Source organism: Gekko japonicus, unplaced genomic scaffold, assembly GCF_001447785.1.
Source record: "Gekko japonicus isolate JY-2015 unplaced genomic scaffold, Gekko_japonicus_V1.1 scaffold33, whole genome shotgun sequence".
NCBI classification, from domain to species: domain Eukaryota; kingdom Metazoa; phylum Chordata; class Lepidosauria; order Squamata; family Gekkonidae; genus Gekko; species Gekko japonicus.
The window spans coordinates 701651-721840 of record NW_015174272.1 but is presented as its reverse complement, the minus strand read 5'-3'; the positions used below and the strand labels follow the sequence as shown (position 1 = coordinate 721840).

Sequence of the window (20190 nt, the reverse complement as noted above, 5' to 3'; positions counted from 1 at the left end):
GACCGTTGGGGGCGGGGTGTGTGGCCTTATGACACACTTCTGGTGATGTCAGGGGGTGTGGCCTTATGACACACTTCCGGTGATGTCAGGGGGTGTGGCCTTATGACACACTTCCGGTGATGTCAGGGTGTGTGGCATATGCTAATGAGTTATGCTAATGAGTTCCCCTAGCTCTTTTTCTACAAAATGACCCCTGCTTATGACTATCTAGTGAAGAAAAAAGCTTGTATTACTGTACCTCACATGATTATCTTCTTCATTATTTTTAACTGCCTGGAAACATACACCAATCTGAGCTACTCCAAAAGGCAGCCTCTTGTTTACCAATTCCAGGCAATTAACATATTGCTCTAATGCACCTGTCAAAGAAGAAAAATTGGCTTCACCATTTCTGGCTAATATTACAATTTTAATGGATTACGGTAATAAAATTCCAGTTTAGGAGAGAAAAGAGGAAACCAAACACAAGCAGCCTCAGGGACACAGACAGAAATGCACGGCTTTTCTTTTTTTACACAACAAACTTTAATTACAATTGTCTAGTTATACTACGTCCAGGTTACCATTATGAATTACACTAAGTGTTGAAACATTTGCAGTGCCTACACTTACAGAATAGTCAAGAATCACACTTGTTTTAGCCTTCTTCACATTTTTTTACTGAAAGTTCTCAAAATAAGAATAGGTGGTAACATAGCCATACACCCATTTAGTTCACCCATTTAGAAGGCTTAGAATTTCACAAGTTAGTATACTACCAAAACAGCTTATCTACAACGGTGGCACTTTAAGGTCTTAAATGGAAAAAAGCAGGGCTATTTTTGGGCAGGAACACACAGGAACGGAGTTCCGGCTGGCTTCCAAGTTGGCCACGCCCAGCAAGGACTCATTAGCATAATAGGCCACACCCAACACCAGAAACTGATTAGAATTGGCTACATTAGGGGTGTGTGGCCTAACATGCAAAGGAGTTCCTGCTACAAAAAAGCCCTGGGTTTTGACAACAAGCAAGGTAAACAGAATAAGAAGCAAAAGGTGGGTGTGGCTGGATGAGCACACTTCTGGTAACATGGGGGTGTGGCCTAATATGCTAATACATTTCTGCTGTTGGGTGGGGCCTGTTATGCTAATGAGTTCCTGTTGGGCTTTTTCTACAAAAAAAGCCCTGGAAAAAAGGTAGCTCAGCTCAACTGAACTCGACTTCACTGAAGTGAAAATTGCAGGACTGCCACAGCACCCATACACTAACAGACAATTCTGCTGGAAAGAACCATAATAATTACTCATGAACAAGCCTTTTAAGTGCTACAACCTTGACAGTGTTGGTAGTATAGGAAACCCCCATGTAGACACTCTGTTGCCACTGTGAATGCCTCTGCATTTGCAGCCGCAATGGCTTCACAACAGAGAACTGTTGCTGTTTAGGTAGTCTAATAACCTCAAAAACTGAAACTATATCAAGATTATTCAAGAAGTATATGGGCAGGAGTATACTTGCCTGATTCTTGAACAATCTTGATACTGTTTTGATATTTGAAGTTATTAGGCTGTATCTAGACACAGAGATTCTCCACCTCCAGGACGCCTGAGGTTAAAGTGGACCAGAAGGAGAAGAGATAGTAATTAGTCACTTCTCCCATTATGCCTGGATCCAGCTCCACCTGAGAACTGTCATCTGTACAGAAAGAGAAATGCCTTGCTCAAGAAGACACCACCAAGGTGCCAAGCACCTTTTATGTTATACTATCATTGGTATTTGAATTAGTTACTACTATAAGCTAATTTTTGACTGAAAAGTGGCATAAAGGTAAAGGTTCCCTTGCTCGAAAGCCAGTCGAATCCGACTCTAGGGTTGCGGTGCTCATCTCCGTTTCAAAGCCGAAGAACCAGCGCTGTCCGAAGACGTTTCCGTGGTCATGTGGCCGGCATGACTAAACACCAAGGCGCATGGAATGCTGTTATCTTCCCACTGAAGTGGTACCTATTTATCTACTTGCAATTTCTTGCTTTCAAACTGCTAGGTTGGCAGGAGCTGGGACCAGAGACGGGAGCTCACTCTGTCATGCAACACCTGGGTCTCGAACTGCTGAACTACCGACCTTCCATAGCCTGCAGTTCAGCGTCTTAACCACTTGAGCCACCGCAGCTCCAAAAAGTGGCATAAAAACACAAAAAACAAGAAAGAGCATGTTATTGTTTTAAAGCTTAAAACTGACCATGAAGAAGGCTGCCCCGCAGCGTCCCAGACACCTTCAGCATCTTCTTCAAAGAGACCAACAGTTCTTGCTTGCTCAGGTCCTCATTCTCTAATACTCCCCAAAAGGTTTCTGAAGGCACCACTCTCAAGTTCTCCCCTAGTGGTGCCTCAACGGCCTCTGAAGAGTCATGTACTGGGTTTTCAACTGCAAACACCTGCTCCCTAAACACAACAGTGGTCTCCCACCACTGAGCAGCCAAGTTCTTCCTCAGCTCCACCCCCAGAGGCCCAAAGCCCGGGTGGCCTCCCTTCCGGTACGAGTCCCAGGTGCGCTGCTGGGCTGCCTCCCGCCTTCTCAGGAAGTGCCTTCTCTCGCAGATATCTAGGAGTGCTTCTGCAGCCTCACTGTGCTGCTGCCCAGCATTGCTGTGAGAACTTGTGTGGAAACGCGCCTTAGCAAACGCGGGAATGGATGACCTTCCAAGAAGCTTTGACTGAACGCCTGGGAGCTCCACAGGCAATCTGAGATTCTGTGCGTGCATCCAAGGAGCTCCCACGGGGAGCCTGCGGCTATCCAGCCAACCCCTTCTAACTACTTTTAAGCCCCGGGAGAGTCCAAATTGCCTGACCCATAAAACCCACCTAGAGCCACGTGCTCCGATTCTGACCCTAAAACAGCACCCACAAAAAGATCCACTCAGCAGCATGTCGGGGGACTAAGGCACCGCCCGAGACACGCAGCGCACGCGCGCCTTCAAGGGCGAGCGTTAAGAGCGTAGGCGAAGGGTGGGGAAAGAGATGGTCCCTCGTGGACGCATGCGCATTTTGCCGGAAAACCCTCTGTGTAAGCGTCGCTCTTAGCCAGAGAATCATAGCGTTGAATTATAGTTATATAGTTCCATTTCCACAAGGAACGTACGGGGTGGGGGCAATGTCATGCAAATAGGTGTAAGCAATATAAGGATGGGTGGTGTTATGCACATTGTGCGCCTTCTGCTCCATCAATGGCGGCTTTCAGTTGGGAACCGGAAATTAGTGTTGCGTACCCACTGCTCTATCTCTACCATCATTTTGGCAAGAGTGTGGCCATGTAAGTGAGCTGAGCTTCAGATTTCAGCGTTCCCTTGAGCGCTGGCTGTGTGGATTTGATGTTACAATAGAAATGGTCATTTAACAAGATTTACCCACCCCCACCCCCGTAGCTCGAGATGCGTTTACTGTACTTCACGATTATTTCAGGATATTGATTCTGCAATCCAATGCTCTGGATTGGTTTCAATGGTCTTAGACTGCATAGGATTGATGGTATATTTCACCCATAGGCATCAAGATCATATTAACAATGTTATTAGAGAGTTGCAAAATGTGGACATCATAAAACAACAGTTTATCATAACTCCTGCTAAAACTTCAACAAGAGGATATTACCACTATATTGTAGTTACTGTAAGACGTTACTTTTGTGTACCACAACACAACATGCAGCTCAAGAGTGTTCATAGTGGGCTGTGTTGTAGTAGTAATCCTATTCCTGTTGCATTGTTAATTGGCTATCTTAGGCTGCCTGACTTGTTTTTATATTTTGTTGTTGTTGTTGTTCAGTCGCACAGTCGAGTCCGACTCTTCGCGACCCCATGGACGAGCTCTCTCCAGGCCTTCCGGTCTTCTGCCGTCCTCTGAAGTTGGCTCAACTTCATGTTCGTTGCATCGATGACACTGTCTAACCATCTCATCCTTTGCCGTCCCCGTCTTCTTTGACCTTCAATCTTTCCAAGCATCAGGGTCTTCTCCAGTGAGTGCTCCCTTCTCATTTGGTGGCCAAAGTATTTGAGCTTCAGTTTCATTATCTGGCCTTCCAGGGAACAGTCAGGGTTGATTTCTTTGAGGATTGACTGATTTGTTCTTCTTGCAGTCCAAGGGACTCTCAAGAGTCTCCTCCAGCACCATAGTTCAAAAGAATCTATTCTTCGGCGCTCGGCCTTCCTTATAGTCCAGCTCTCGCAGCCATACATGACTACTGGGAATACCATTGCTTTGACCATGCGGACTTTTGTTGGCAGGGTGATGTCTCTACTTTTTATCATGCTGTTTAGGTTCGCCATCGCTTTCCTCCCAAGGAGCAGGCGTCTTTTAATTTCATGGCTGCAGTCACAGTCTGCGGTGATCTGGGATCCCAGGAACGTGAAGTCTGTCACTACTTCCACAGCTTCCCCTTCTATTTGCCAAGGAGTGATGGGGCCGGATGCCATGATCTTAGTTTTTTTGATGTTGAGCTTCAAGCCCACTTTTGCGCTCTCCTCTTTTACTCTGAGCAAGAGGTTCTTTAGATCCACTTCACTTTCAGCCATTAGAGTGGTATCATCTGCATATCTGAGGTTGTTGATCTTTTCCCCAGCAATCTTAATTCCCGCTTGTGATTCATCCAGGCCAGCATTTCGCATGATGTACTCTGCATATATATTAAATAAGCAAGGTGACAGTATACATCCTTGTCGTACTCCTTTTCCTATGCTGAACCAATCAGTTGTTCCGTATCCGGTTCTAACTGTCGCTTCTTGGCCCTTATACAGGTTTCTCAAGAGACATGTGAGGTGGTCTGGTACTCCCATCTCTTTAAGGACCTGCCATAGTTTGTTGTGATCCACACAGTCAAAGGCTTTAGCATAGTCAATGAAGCAGAAGTAGATATTTTTCTGGTACTCTCTTGCTTTCTCCATAATCCAGCGAATGTTGGCAATATGATCTCTCGTTCCTCTACCTCTTCGAAACCCAGCTTGTACTTCTGGTAGTTCTCTATCCACGTACTGTTGAAGCCTAGCTTGAAGCCTACTGTTGAAGCCTACTGTTGAAGCCTAGCTTGAAGCCTACTGTTGAAGCCTAGATATATTTTGTACTCTGCCTATAAGTCTCAGTGTAAAAGGTGGGCTACAAATGAAGTAAATCAATAAATACATTACAGGGCAGTCATGTCACTTAGCTTAAGTTCCCCATCAAGGCTGAAGTACAAGGATATAGCATAAATATTATCAAATATATCAGAATACATGTATTTATTACAAATTAGATAAAACAATTTTGTGTCTTTTTCTCTTGGTCCAAGGAAAGTATATTCTCATGCAATTTGGAGCCAATAGCAAGTGAAAGTGTCACTTTCTTGCTTCCCATGTTCCACCACTGGGGCCAACTCCAGGTGGACTTGTTTGCCTCCTCTTCGAATGCCAAGTGCCCCCAATTTTGTTCACTGGCTGGGGTGGATACCTACTAAGGGATGTTTTTCAGTTGACATGGCAAGGGACCCAGTTTTATGCCTTCCCCCGATCCCCTTGGCTAGGGAAGGTTCTTTCCAAAATTCAGACGGACAAATTCCACTGCATTCTAATTACACCCTTCTGCCCCTAAAGGTTGTGGTTTCCAACACTGTGGTCCCTGTCCAAAGGCCGCCACATGCCTCTGCCCATGGTGAGAGACCTCCTTCACATAGGGGCCCTCCTTCACCACGATGTCCAGTCCCTAGGCCTGTCAGCCTGGCTGATATGCAACCATTAGTGTGGTCTGACAGGGTGGCACAGGTGCTGTTGTCTTCCGGACGACCCTTGACAAGGACATTTTACGCTGTCAAATGGTGTCGGTTTTCCCTCTGGGCAGCTACCCACAGTTTTTCTGTGCAGGCAAAAATCCCTCCTTCCTTCCCCACTGTGTGTGATCCTTGAGAAGGAGGAGGAGCTTGTGCAGTGAAGGAATTTCACACACAATGAGCAGTGTGGTGGAACGTGCCCGCTCTGGCCTGCAGGCCCCATTTCCACCCTGCCTTCTTGGTTCTTTCTCACACCTGGAGAGGCTTTCTTCCACTCTCAGATAACTCGCCACCATCACCTGACCTTTTGCCGGGGTTACCCACTGGGAGGGTCAGGACTCCCAGCTTCCCTTCCAAGTTCTGAGGCCTTGTCTCTGTGTCTCCTGCTGCCCAGTGTCTGGTCACCATGGGGACAATTTACAGCCTTGTGCACCCTTGAAGGAATGGCCACTTGCCAAGTGTCTGCTTTACCCCTGGTGCCCCTTTTAAAATGGTGTGTCTGAGACACTGGAGGTCTATGTGGTACATAAAACCACTCCCAGCATCTAAAGTTATAAAGTAGTTATTAAAAAGAAAGTTTACAAGCATACTTTTGGCACAGCACCAAACTAAGCAAGTGAATCCAAAAGAAATGAATAAAATGCAAATCCTCTATCCCTTAACTCTATACATGCCCTATCAGATGTTAAAATAGGACTCTTTAACTTAGAAGTTCTAGATCTCCACAGAATCTCCATTATCTTGAAGCTTTCGCCAACTCTTTAGGCAAGCACATGGACAAAACGTCTACCTACTCTAGGAGAGGTCAGTGTGTGGTCATGGACTCTGCACCCAAAGAAAAGAGACTTCCTTCCTGCTGCAAGGAGTTTTTATCATATCTGTTTCCCCTTCCACTGACCTGGCCAGGCCAGGTCAAAGAGGCGTTTTCTGGAGATCTCTGCCCAGAGAATTTTTAAAAAAATGCAAAGTGGAGGTTTTGCTAGTTTCAAACCTCCCAGGAAAAATGAATTTATTCACAGACAGCAAGGGAGAATGAGGAGGAATCTTGCTGAAGAGCAAGGCATCTTCTGGCTGCTGATGGTGAGAGAGGAAGGACAAGAAATCCTTGGTGAGGACATAGCAAGAAACATGAGCCAAAACACAGGGTAAAATCAAGGTTGTGGGGAGCCTTGTGCTGGAGATGGAAGCCAGTGTAGGGATCTGAGAAGCAGCGTTGCATGATAAATGATGTGGGCACTGGGCAGCAGTTTTGAGTAGAACTGAGAAATGTGCTATATTCAAAGTAGAAGATAATGAGAGGATGAGTTGGCATTTTAGCTGGGAAGTGGGCAGACTTGCGCAATGAGTGAGAAAAAATGTGTCAATTGTTATCTTGCCTTTGTCCCATTCCAAAAGACAACCTTATCAGTAAGTAGACTGAAAATGCTCATGGACTTCCTTGGCTGTCCTTTATCTGTCAGAGCAGTCTGAATGGTGAAGTCACAAATTCATGGCGAGACTGATATAACTCAGTTTTCTAACAGTTCAGATCAAAATGTCAGTTCTAGGATCAGACACACTTGTAGGCATGTAGGAATGAAAAGATATGATTGGATTTCCCAGCAGGGCTGCATTCTATCCAGCCACTCATCCCTTCCTACCCTTATGCTGCAGACACACTATAGTCCTATAGCTTTAATGATTACATATAGCACACATTCCAGAGTATGCTAATTGCATATGAAAATCAATCAAGTGAATTAATTTACATGCATTGCATGTTTTTCACAGAAAGGTATTTTAACTGTGATTGTTTGGAAGCTATTGATTTTAATGGTGAAAACAGGAACACTACCCAAACAGGGTACTGTTTTGGTTTTGAGAACTGTACCTTTAACACTAAGGACTTCCAATAATTAAGCGTGCATCCCTTTGCCTTACTGCCCCAAAGTGTTACTAATCAGTAAATTAAATTAAAAATGATGTGTTCTCTGTTCTGCCAGTGTCACCAATTCTGTTCTAGCACAGCCTGACTCATCAGCAATCCAGTGGAAATTTCCATCAGGCAACATTTGCTAAAGCATCATTATAATCTACATCCTTTAGGTGGAGTTTAACAGTGAAGCAGTATTAAGCCTGCTGAGCCCGGTATGGAGAAAAATCAGCCATGTTCTAGTTCCAGTGAATCAGAATAATCCTAATTGCCACGCTGCAGAATCCACTGTGTGACAGACTCTGGGACCACGAGAGGCAGCAGTTATGAAGTCACTGGGGACTAAGTAGCACTTCTCTCTCTCTCTCTTTTTATGCCCCCGGAGGGGATTTTTTATTGCATTTTTATTAACACTACAAACTACAACAGAAAATAGGAAAGGGGACTACAATTAGGGGATAAAGAAAGGGGACTACAATTAGGGGACTACAATTAGGGGACTACAATTAGGGGATAAATAAATAAACTAAAAACCCAAGAGAGGAGGTCCCCTCACCAGCTTAGACAAACATTTAGTCTTAATCTCATTAATCTTGCTATCAACTGAGTCAAATATCATTAACTTTCCCACGTTTAAGTTAAGTTTAACTGTCATACAGAAATATCCCAGAGCATCTCATTTCAACATTTTATAAAGGCACAATTCAGAGTCCTTCAAGCCTTTACTTCTCCTTGCCTAATCTCTTCCGGAGTTTATAAGGACATTTAGGGGCTGCTGCCCTTTTCTCTGAAAGAGAGTCCTCGCCGGAGGATTCCGAGTCCAGCTCTCCATCGGACTTACTGTCCATCCCTTTTTTCCCTTCCTCCCCTGGCTCACCCAACTGGACTCTTAAAAATTTCCGTGCTTTCTGAACAGAGTCAATCTTTTCTTTTTTGTCCTTGATTTTGAAGGTTACGCATTCTGGAATTAACCATCTATATCCAATTGCATTTGTCTGTAGAAAAAGAGTTAATTCTTTATATTTCTTTCTCCTTTGTCTTATCTCAAATGGAATATCTTTCAGTGTTCTGATGATATTCTCCCCCACTTTCAGGGGTGCTCCAGATACTGCTTCCAGGATTGCATCCCTCACATGCCTCTTCGAGAATCTTACCACAATTTCCCCAGGCAGATTATTTTTCTTTATATATCCAGAATAAGACCTATAGGCCACATCCATATCGTTTAACAAGTATTTTAAAGTTCTCTGAATATGCACCCAAACGCTCAAACTCGCCTTGGTGAGTATTTCTTAACAGTTTTGCACGCTTTCTCTTCTGCTCCCCCCCCCTCAATTCGCTCAACAGTTCATGCGGTTGGGAGGCATCCCTCCCCCGCCCGTCTCACTTTCCGTTTTACAGAATCGGGTAGGGAGCATTCTTTTCTCTTTAACCGCCGCTTACATTAGACTCACGTTCATAGTTGGTCCTCAGACCTCTTTTCCCGGCATTCTGCCGGCGAAGAGGCAACCTCTCATAAGTCCCATGGCCAGAGCCCCTTCACCCGGGTCCCTGGGGGGGTGACGAACCTGTGCACCCCCTCCTTCGGCCGGAGCGCAGCTTCACCCCCAGGAGGTCTGGGAGGTGAGTCTGCTAATGCGCCGCCATCAACCGGAAGTCCCCTAAGTAGCACTTCTCAGCTAAAGAAAACCAATGTAATACTTTCTGCCCCAAACACTCTTGAAATTAAAAGAAACTTAGAAGCCACAGGTACCTGTGGAAAATACAGAATCAAGTAGATCTGTGCATAAGAATTTGGTACCTGAGATTCTACAATAGGGTTATGTTATCACACCCCATCTCACAGGCTTTTGGTTATTGAGACCTGAACAGAAAAAAAGCTCCAGTGAGGTGTTTGTCTCTCAAAATTGTGCCAAAAATACTTTGTACAGTGTAGGATGTAAACAGAAAATGTTTTTCCCTCCTCCAAAAGGTACTGCATGAAGAGTGATCTCTTTTTCCAGCAGTGACCATTGATGTTTCTAGGCTAGGCAGCAGGGCAGTGAAATCTAGATGGATCTGTGCACTCAGGAGATTCCCCAGACACAGAAAAAGTAGTAATTTGCTTTAAGGAAAATCAAACAGCAGACTGTCACTGGGCATAACATCCCTGCTCAGGAGCCAGAGTATAGATCAAGTATCAGTTGCATAAGAGAGGGAGGGAAGAGCACTGACGCTTGAGAATGAGTATAATGATACATGTCTCCTGACCCGTCTTCTCTCCCCTTCACTGCAGTTCAGGACACTAATCTTTTATGATCTGCTATAACTGGAGCTACATATGTTGTGAAAGAATCTGGATCAAGGAGAAAGCCCTTTACAGCTTAGTTGCACCACTAAGGCTTAACAGTTGGATGGCTTCCTAACCAGTGGTTAGTACTGTGGTACTAGGCTTCTCATGTTCAAGCTACCCCAGAGCTTGGTGGTGGAAATTGCTATCAAGTTGCAGTTGACTTAGGGCGATCCCATAGGATTGTCGAAGCAAGAGATGTTCAGAGGTGGTCTGCCATTGCCTGCCTCTGTGTAGCAACCCTGGACTTCCTCAGTGGTTGACCATCCAAATACTAATCAGGGCTGACCCGGCTTGTTTTCTGAGATTTGATGAGTCTGGGCTAGCCTGGGCTTAGCGGCGTTAAACTGTCCCAAACAAGACTCTACAAACCTATTTAAAACCAAGCAATATGATACAATAAAACAAACATTTATTTATTTATGTTATAGTTTGCCTTTCTCACATGGGACGAAAGGCAGATTCTACAAAGTGAGTCATTACAATCAACAGGACAGGGCATTCAATAAACAATGCAATAGGATTTGGGTTGTAGAACCAACCAGGAATCTAAAAAGCAGAATTGAAGCAAAGCATAAGTGTTAACATGATACATAAAATGATACAAGATCACACACTAGGATCCTACTTACAGCAAACTATACACTAAGGATCTCCAGTGTAGTACCTGTGATGCCGTAGGGCCAGCCGACACTTTCCTGGTGCCCCCCCCCCCAAGAGTTTTTAGAGAGTGGCCAGGGCCAGGTGAGGCTTTTGTCCAGCCACTGCAGATTTGATTGGCTGTGCAGATTTTAAATACACTGATTTGGCTGCAGCTGCCACCACAGCAACAAGGATCTTCACTTCCGGGACATTCAGTTGGTGACCTGAAAGTAGTTCTCTTACAATGGAATTTAAAACGGAGATTAGAAAGACAGACTGCTGAATTGCAACAGATAATGAAGCTCAAGACAATGCATCCACCTAGACTGAATCAAGACCTGGGTTTCCTGTCTTATTACCTATGCTGATTTCTCCATGCCTATTGCCTCTCTGCATATCTTACCTAAATCCAATCACACCACTTTCCAATAGAGGACAAATTGGACTCCCATTCTAGCTGTATCTGAAGAAGTGACTCACAAAGGCTCCTACCCTGCCACATATTTTGTTAGTCAGTTGCTACTGGACTCTTGCTCTTTTCTACTGCTAAGGATCTTCACTGCATGACTGAAGGTAAACTATGACAGCCATCTTGTGCCTGGCTTTGCCTCTTGGAGCAGCCATTTTGTGGCTGTCCCCACTGCCCTGTATTAGAATTCCAGAGGTACCCACAGCCTCAAAAAAGTTGGAGACCCCCGCTACACACAATAGTATACACCACAGTCCTGAATAATTTGTCCAACTTTGTGAATCATTTGGTGCAGTCCTACCCTATTGCCCACACAGAAAAACCATCTTGAATTTCAGTTTTGCAGTTTGTGGAAAGCCTGAAGAGTGGGAGCCTTCCTGACCTCCTCAGGTAGACTGTTCCACAACGGAGAAGGCACATGTACCGGTTGTTGATTTTGCCTGTCTGCAGGTTAGTACCTGCAGATGACGCTGTTCAGATGAGCAAAGGTGTTGTAGTGGAGCTTAGCGGGGAGATGGTCTTGCAAATATGAGGGTCCAAGACCCTGAAGGGCTTTCTATGTGATAGCCAATACCTTAAATTGAGCCCTGTAGCTGATGGGCAGCCAGTGGAGTGACTGCAGAATGGGAGTGGTATGCATGTTCCATCTAGCTTCTGATAGTAGCTGAGCTGTGGGCCATTCTGCACCAGATGGAGTTTCCAAATTGATTTTGAAGGAAGAGCAATGTACAGTGCATTACAGTCCTGTCACTGTGGCATGGATTCAAGAGCTAGGCTGAGTTGGCAGAACGCCTTTTTTTTGCAACTGCATTAACTTGTTTTTTCAGCTGTATGGTAGGTCCATTATATCTATTGAATTGTTTTAGTTGGTTTTATGACTTACAATTGTTATTTATGTTTTATCTTCCATGTAAGCCACCCTGAACCTACCTTGGTGGGGAGGGCGGGGTATAAATTGAATGAATAACTATAACCCCAAGGCTCTTAATTGAATCAGCAAGGGTCACATGAACCCTTTCCAATGTGGGAGGCATAATATTTTTCAAGTCCTCCAACTTCCAGCCAGCATTACTTCTGGTAATTGTTAGTGTCTTCCATTTTAAACTATACCTAAAGCTTCAAATTGTTTTAAATCTGTGCACTAATAAACAAAGTGATAGGTATTAGGTTTAGTGAAGTAACTGTAGTAGTAATCGTCATCAGTGTTCTGCAACTAAAGATGCATGCTTGGATATATCCGATCTGAAAATATGCCTGACAAAACTTTAAATACACATCAGAGAATCCTATCTAGAGTTGGCATTTTAAACTTTCAAGTTCTCCAAGGGCTTTTTTGAACTGCATTAGTTCTGCTGAGTCTGCAAGTCTTCCCATAGCTTGTTGGTTCTATGGGGATTCTCCAGTTTGACATTGCTTGCCACATTAGCTTGTGATTCTGCTACAATTCCCTGGTTATGCACTGGTTCTTTGAGCTTGCTGGTTCTGTCTTCTTTCAGAGGCTTTGGGCCAGTGGTTGCTTTGCTTGCATGTTTGGTGTTTGCCTGGGAGAAAGCTTGGAGCCCCTCACCCCCCCCCAAAAAAATGTTCAGGGGTCCATAGAATTGGACCTCTTGAAATCTGAGTTGTTTGTTTTAAAAAGCCCTCCTGAAAGATTCCAAACAGGGAGTAATAGAGCCAAATAATATCAGAATCCTGCCCCCACCCCCCAAACCCAGATCAAGATACCAAACCAGTATTAGGAACCTGGGTAACAGGGAATACTGATGTTTTTTTGGCCCCAGATACCTGAATCTGAAAAATACTCCCCCCCCCGGTGCACACCCCCTAGCTGTGTAACATCTTGAACGCTACCGTTTTCCCGAAAATAAGACCTACCCCAAAAATAAGCCCTATCAGGATTTCTATGCATTTGTGGTATAAGCCCTAGTGTGTCTTCTTGAGAAAAAATAAATATAAGACAGTGTCTTATTTTTGGGGAAACACGGTAGTAATACAGATCTGCAGTGTCCTTTTAATGCTCAAATGCTACATTCCTTACCAGAGACAAATAGAGTCTGGACATCTACAACTAGTATGCTCTGAAGAATGGATGAAAACCTTAAGCTTAGTCACTGTATCACACTGGTATCAACAGTTCCAGTTTGGGGAAATTTGCATATTTTAGTTAGTATTCACTTAGCCCACTGTTACTTCAATATATGAAGTAAAAGAAGCATCACATTGGGCTCTTATAGGCATGCAGAAAGGAGTTTCTCATTTGTACTCTTTTACAGCACCCTTGCAGCTATTTCTTTCACCCCACTAAAGAGTTACTAATTTTTAGTGGAAGTCAAACTTGCTAGTTTCTACTAGCTTTCTTTAATGAAACCCACTAAATGGAATATAGAGCATATACTAGTAATTACTTGCACAGTACAAGCAAGCATGAATGGAAAGCCATATGACTTGTATACCCAAATCCACTGCTTCCATTAAAATGCAACTCTTAACAAAAGTTAAAAGAGTCTGCAATATTCTTTTTGAACTGCAAACAAACTTTAGAATAATCTGTCCCCCTTTAGGGATAACTCTGCTTAATTTGCCAGAATTGCTACTGCAGTGGCGTGTGTGACATGGTCCATCGACTAGGTCTTGTTTCACATACTTCGTATCACTGAAAACCCAACAAATTCCATTTTCAAATATCTTTATTGGAAGGCCATGCATTGCCTCCAGTTGTTGTATTTCAAATCACTGTACATTTACTTTGTGAAAACACTGCCTGCATTTTCTAGTACAAAAAACTAAAAATCGTTTCAGGAATGTAGAGAATATTAAACTTAAATAGCGGAAAAGTGCACCATAATTACTGCTGCACTGCAGACACTGCTGCACGTTCCACAAGATTTTAAATAACTATCCTGTCTCAGTAACACACAATATAAAGAGCAAATATGAAAAAACAAGACACTTAAATATACTTCTAAGTTATTGGGTATAATTCGCTGGCATTGGATAACCTATCATTGGTGTGGCACCAGCTGCAGGGTATGCGTACTGCTGTTGGTTCATTGCACCGTGCATGTTTGCCATGTTATTTCCATACTGTTGATCATAGCCATTCTGATAAGCTGGAGTGCCAGCCCTAAAGCCACCTTGTAGGCCAGCTGCTCCAAAGTTGTTTCCAAAGGCAGTTCCATTACCAAAACTTTGAGCACCATAGCCACCATTCTGAGCTTTTCCACCGAAGTCTCTCTTGCCCACTGCACCATAGGTTCTTTCAAAGTTTTCCCTCTCTCTAAAACCAAATCCACCTCTTTTGCCCGTAGAATATCTGTCACGTCGGTCACCTCTGGAACGACCTGTCAAGATTAAAGGAAAGATTAGGAAGCAGATTCCATACATGTAGAATACTCCCCATCACAGAAGGAATACAGCAGCATAGGAAATTCACCTCTTCCATACAAAACATTTGACTTCGTAAATTGGGAGCAGTGTTCCCTCTAAGCTGAGTTAGTGTGAGCTAGCTCACAGCTTTTTAGCCTCCAGCTCACACATTTTTGTCTTAGCTCAGGAAGGATGGCTCCAGAGCGAATTAATTTATGCAGCAGCCAAATCGCTTGCTCATAACTTTAATGCCAGTAGCTCAGAAAGTACAATTTTTGCTCATAAGACCACAGCTTAGAGGGAGTATTGATTGCGAGAGGTGTTGAATTCCAGCTCCAACACATATTGAACAGTTACACTTGCAGCTTTCAATCTGTTTGATAAAACTGCAGAAAAGATGCAGTCCACAAAATGAATTCTGATGTAAAACACAGCGCTCTTTTTAATAGCTATAAAGTACCATTAATAAAAGTAAGATTTACCTGAACCTCTGTCTTCAACCAACTGGAGCAATTTAGGGTTGATTGCTTGATTAGCCTCACGAAGTACAGAGATGAGGTCGCTTACTTGCTTAATATTATTAGGTGTAAAAAACGTGTATGCTGTGCCTGTTTTGGTACTGCGGGCAGTTCGTCCAATACGGTGGATATAGTCCTCAGAGGAGTTAGGGTAGTCATAATTGATGACAAATTTCACATCTTCCACATCTGTAAAGTGTTGCAGTGCAGCAAAAACAATGTACACCATTTTGCACACCACAACAGCCAGATGAAAAAGCAAGTTAGACAACAATAGCCGTAAGATGCTAACTGCTGCAAAGAATGTTAATTATCTATTTCTTTAAAAAAAAAAAAAGTTCCTGAGAACAAGGATGCATATTGCCTCTGAACTTTTGTAATTCACTCTGTGATCTAAAGCCTTACCACAGAACGCCCTATAAGTCAAGTGACATCTGAATGCTTCTTGCAGTAAAGACCACTAAGTTCACAGTAGCCTCTTCATGTGCTCCCAAGGACCTCCGTATAAAAATGAGGTCTTGCCACACACCAGAAGCTCTAAAAGATGGCCACACTGCTTGTCTTGCCAAGACCTTTCAACCGCAGCTGCAAGAAAAACATACCTGTCCTCGAAAGGTCATAAAGTTGTTTTCATGCACTGTGTCTCGTCTAGGCAAGCGCTTCCAAGAAGCCAGCGTTCACTTGAGTGTCTCTCTCTCTGGCAGGTCTCGACATGACGGTTAGGGTATAGTTGACGGAGGAACTCCAGGTTTGAAAAGCCAGTGCTTTCCCACCCCAACTTGTAAATGAGAGGTGGACTTTCAAATTTCATGTGCCAGTACTCACCAATTTGTACAAGGCTCAGTACATTTTAAAGCTGCTCTCTCCATTTCAAGGGTTGGAAAAAAGAGACCACTGTAGTTTAATTATTCTTCGACATTTCAGCAAACTCACTGAAATCCAAAGACTCATGGACCACAGCAAACAGTATGCACACAAACTAAACGGCAGTGCACCATGGCAGTCATGCAAAATCATGGAACAGTGGAAATAACCAGGCAAAAGTGAACCGTGAATGAAGCTACCGTTCCATGAGAGAACAGTTTATGGGGTCGTAGTTTTAGTCTTTGCCTTTTGAAGATTACTGGCACACAATGTTCAACTTTCACCTCTCTATTGGACTGGAAGCGTCCAGACGATCACTTCCACTAGTCCTCCATCCCCCTCGAGTCCTCCGATTGTCATGCCTAGGCCTTGCCACAAAGACTGCACCTTTATGTGAAAAAAACTTAGAAAAATGCAGAGGTTAAAGAAAGCAATGCACTTTCTTTAAATAAAATGCATTAACCCAGCATGAGAGATTACTAACCTAGACCTCTGGAAGCAACATCTGTGGCAATCAGGATAGGAGCCTTCCCATGTTTGAATTCTGTAAAAACAAAACAATTGATTTTTACATCCAACATCTGGCAGAACAGCCACCCATCTGAATAGCCATCAGGCCAAATCACTCACCATTTAGAACCCAGTCTCGCTCCTGCTGACTTTTGTCACCATGTATACCCATTGCTGGCCACCTGTAATTACATTTAACCTCATAAACATTTATGTCATTAGCTACACAAATCACTAGGAATTAACTAGAGATCCCTGACACACACACACCCATTCTATGGACGTATGATTAACACATGGTATCTTTGCATCAGAACCCATGTCTAGACAATAATTTCGCTTGACTCTTTGTACTAGTACACAACCATCATGGTATACAAACTATGGCAAGAGAATACCACAGCAAGCTCCCCCCCACACTAGTAGCAACAATTTACTATAGCAAGGGGACTTTGGGATAGTAAGGGAAATTGTACAGCTGTCCTGTACTAGAACTACAACACAGCAACTAAAGTTGAACCAACACAGCTGAAGACAGGATCATCAACTAATTGGTACATATTACAAATTCAAGCACTGCCAAGTACCAAAACTGGCTTACCCATCTCTCCTCATTTTTCTAGTAAGGTCATCACATCTTCTTTTGGTCTCCACAAACACAATTGTCTTGTTTTCTTTCTCACTCATAATTTCCTCCATCAACCGAATAAGCCTTTCACAAGAAAAAGTCTAGTCAGAGAACTAAGAATTACATTGTTATAACACAAGACTCAACGTGTGTCCTGTAAATTATACCAAGTTCTCAATACGTTTTATAACACATTTCAGCTGTGCCTTATGCTTCAAACTGAAAGCAAACCTTTCCAGTTTTACTTACTTATCATCCTTCTCTACATCATGACACACATCCACTATCTGCAGAATATTGTGGTTGGCACTTAGTTCCAGTGCACCAATGTTGATGTGCACGTATTCTTTTAAGAAGTCTTCTGCAAGCTGCCTCACTTCCTTAGGCCATGTTGCACTCCACATCAGTGTCTGTCTGTCAGGCTGAAAATAAGTTGACATTTAATATTAAAGACAGTTTAGCCTCCCTTCCCCATCATATCTGAGTAGATGGAAATTTGAACTGGGAAACTATTAAGTTCTAAAACCCAGTTGTCTTGGTACGTCAAGTGAAATGTGACCATCTATACTTACTCTAATCTGTTCAACAATTTTTCGGATTTGAGGTTCAAATCCCATATCAAGCATCCGGTCAGCTTCATCAAGTACAAGGTAAGTGCATCTCCTGAGGTTAGTCTTTCCAGCTTCCAAAAAATCTATGAGTCTTCCGGGTGTTGCAATGCAAATTTCCACACCTGAACCAAAGAGAGAAAATAGCTATTTCTCTAACTGGTCTATAAAGTTATCATACTCATACTTGATATCCACCTAGAGACTACTGCCTATATGATGACTTTATACCTCTTTCCAGGTCACGTATTTGTGGTCCCTTGGGAGCACCTCCATAAATACAAGTAGACTTCAAACGGCAGGCTCTACCATATTCTGCAGCCACCTGCTGCACTTGTTGAGCCAGTTCTCGAGTTGGTGCCAGCACCAGACACTATGAACAGAAGTGCAAATGCAGAGTCAAACCGTACTCTGGGAACATTCAACATAATTCAGACCTTACAAATTCAGGCACTGCACACATGGGAACAAGGGATTTTACTCTGAAACAGTGAACTGTCTTGCTTTCATTATACTTTAGTACTAGCCATTACTGCTGTGACCAATGGCTTGGATCTGCCGTAACTGTCACAGATAGAACGAACATCCATCCAAGCAGCACAGCTTCCCTGCCTCCCCTCATCCTGCTGTGGCCTAAATGCCTCTGAAAGTTGCTTGTGGGGGGCAGGGAACCACCATAAAGTCTGAGGGGGGAGTCAAGAGTTTGCAGTGAGACACAGGAGTCATACCCTTCCCTTCTACTGGACCAAAGCCCATGTCTTTTGTTAATTTTCCACATCTACTAGTAAAAAGATATGGCAGATAAAAAACATTACCTGGAGAGTCCAAAAGGTTACTGGTAATTATACAGCAATGATATATTCAAGAACAACTGACAAATGGAAGGGAAATTTAAGTTTCATGATGTCAATACTTACAATAGGCCCATCTCCTCGTTCCAGGAATGGTTGATGATTTATATGGACTATGGCAGGCAACAAATACTGTTGAGAAAATAAAAATAAAAGTCATGTCTATACAGCACTTAAAACTTATCCCCCCCCAGTATATCCAGGCATTACTCACAGAAAGTGTTTTCCCTGATCCAGTTTGTGCTACGCCAACCATGTCCAGTCCACTCAAGGCAACAGGCCAACCTTGTGCCTGAATAGCTGTTGGTTCAGTAAAGTTCTGTCTTTGAACTACCTCCATAACATTTGCTATAAGACAAAAATGAATTAGTTAAGCTTAACGCATATTAACAAAGACATATTTTATTCCCAGTGGTAAGCCTACTTACCAGGAAAGTTAGCTTCATAGAAGTTCATGACTGGCTTTGGACAATTATGGCCTTTAACTGTAATTTCTTTGCTTGCTCTGTATTGTTCAATCTCTTGCTGTAAAGAAAGTAAAAGCGACCTAGTCAATATAGCCAACCTAAATTTGTAGTTACAAAGATCAATACAATCCCTACACCAAATACACTATCAGCACATCACTCTATAATAAAGGTATGATTTCAGTATATTTTAACACTACAAACTCAAGCAACATGAGATACAAGAACTATTCATACCATAGCACGTCTTGCCACATCAGGATGTTCCTGGTAGAAGTTCTTCTCAAATTTGGGAAGCTCATCCAAATTCCATTTTTTCTTTGTAAGCTTTTCTCCAGGGTTTCCAAATTTCTTTCCTCCTAATGATCCCCCTCTACTTCCTCCAAAACGAGGGCCACCAAACCTGTTAAGGCAAATTTTACATGTAACAAGCTCAACTAAACAGCAAGTTCAATGAACATGCTGTGATATATTCATTTATTTCTGCAAGCCCCAAGAATATTATTAACCAGCAGGCAGGAAACTGTCGAAAATCTCTATACATGTATCTGCAAGCTGATCAACACTGTCTTGTTAGCACAAAACAAAACGTTCTAATTAACGGCAAGGCACTCCCCCCTCTGCGTCACATTCACAAAGGGGCGGGTAATGATTACGAAACCTATAAGGTTCCGGTAAGAAGCTTGGTTTGTGTTTTTTTTTTTTAAGCAACCATCGCTTCCCTTTATTGGAACGGAAAAACCCAATTCCTATAGTGCTTCAATACTTGTCTAAACTATCGGAAATTTACCCGCCTGTACCCTTTTCATAAAATTCACCCCAAATCTAAGCTAACTGTTTGTGAAGTGTGCGTGCGGGAGACAGACGATGGGGAAAAAAAGAGTGCGTAACCCTCGGGGGGGGGGGGGGGAGCGACTCCGGCAGCGCCGTTTCCCACACAAAGGAAACGCAGCCGAGGGACTGCGGCGTTTTCATTTCTTTTTTTCCCGTCTACGCCACATTTTCTCGTAGGCGCATCCATTTTAACCCCTGGGCGGGGACCAAGGGAAGGGAGGAAAAAAAAACCCGGCGAGGGAGGAAGGAAGGAACAAAGGCGGGAGCAGCCACCGCCGGCATTTTGATTTTCCTTTAGTCACCGCATGGCGGGGCCAGCCATTAACATCCGCTCGGAGGAGACAAAAGGCAAATGGAAGCCGGTTTTAGAGAGCGAGCAGAAGAGGCGGCCGTTTCATACGGATATCTCCCCCCCCCCCCA

The 20190-nt window shown here is 43.4% G+C and overlaps 2 protein-coding genes across 3 annotated transcripts in view; both read right to left on the bottom strand.

Annotated features, from left to right (window-relative positions):
- POLG2 (polymerase (DNA directed), gamma 2, accessory subunit) overlaps window positions 1-2926 on the bottom strand; it is a 9032-nt gene extending 6106 nt beyond the window's left edge. Inside the window, exons 1-2 of the mRNA XM_015423659.1 lie at window positions 2217-2926; window positions 239-359 (exon numbers count right to left, since the gene is read on the bottom strand). Coding sequence (XP_015279145.1) covers window positions 239-359; window positions 2217-2904 — 809 coding nt within the window. The 5' untranslated portion in view covers window positions 2905-2926. The remainder of the gene's footprint in view (window positions 1-238; window positions 360-2216) is intronic.
- A 10881-nt stretch (window positions 2927-13807) lies between these two features.
- Window positions 13808-20190, bottom strand: part of DDX5 (DEAD-box helicase 5) — a 6777-nt gene continuing 394 nt past the window's right edge. For both annotated transcript variants that reach the window (XM_015423714.1, XM_015423716.1), the window contains exons 2-13: window positions 19173-19338; window positions 18897-18993; window positions 18683-18816; window positions 18535-18600; window positions 17849-17990; window positions 17582-17742; window positions 17259-17431; window positions 16983-17093; window positions 16502-16563; window positions 16356-16415; window positions 14972-15196; window positions 13808-14464 (exon numbers count right to left, since the gene is read on the bottom strand). In XM_015423714.1, coding sequence (XP_015279200.1) covers window positions 14091-14464; window positions 14972-15196; window positions 16356-16415; window positions 16502-16563; window positions 16983-17093; window positions 17259-17431; window positions 17582-17742; window positions 17849-17990; window positions 18535-18600; window positions 18683-18816; window positions 18897-18993; window positions 19173-19338 — 1771 coding nt within the window. In that variant the 3' untranslated portion in view covers window positions 13808-14090. The remainder of the gene's footprint in view (window positions 14465-14971; window positions 15197-16355; window positions 16416-16501; window positions 16564-16982; window positions 17094-17258; window positions 17432-17581; window positions 17743-17848; window positions 17991-18534; window positions 18601-18682; window positions 18817-18896; window positions 18994-19172; window positions 19339-20190) is intronic.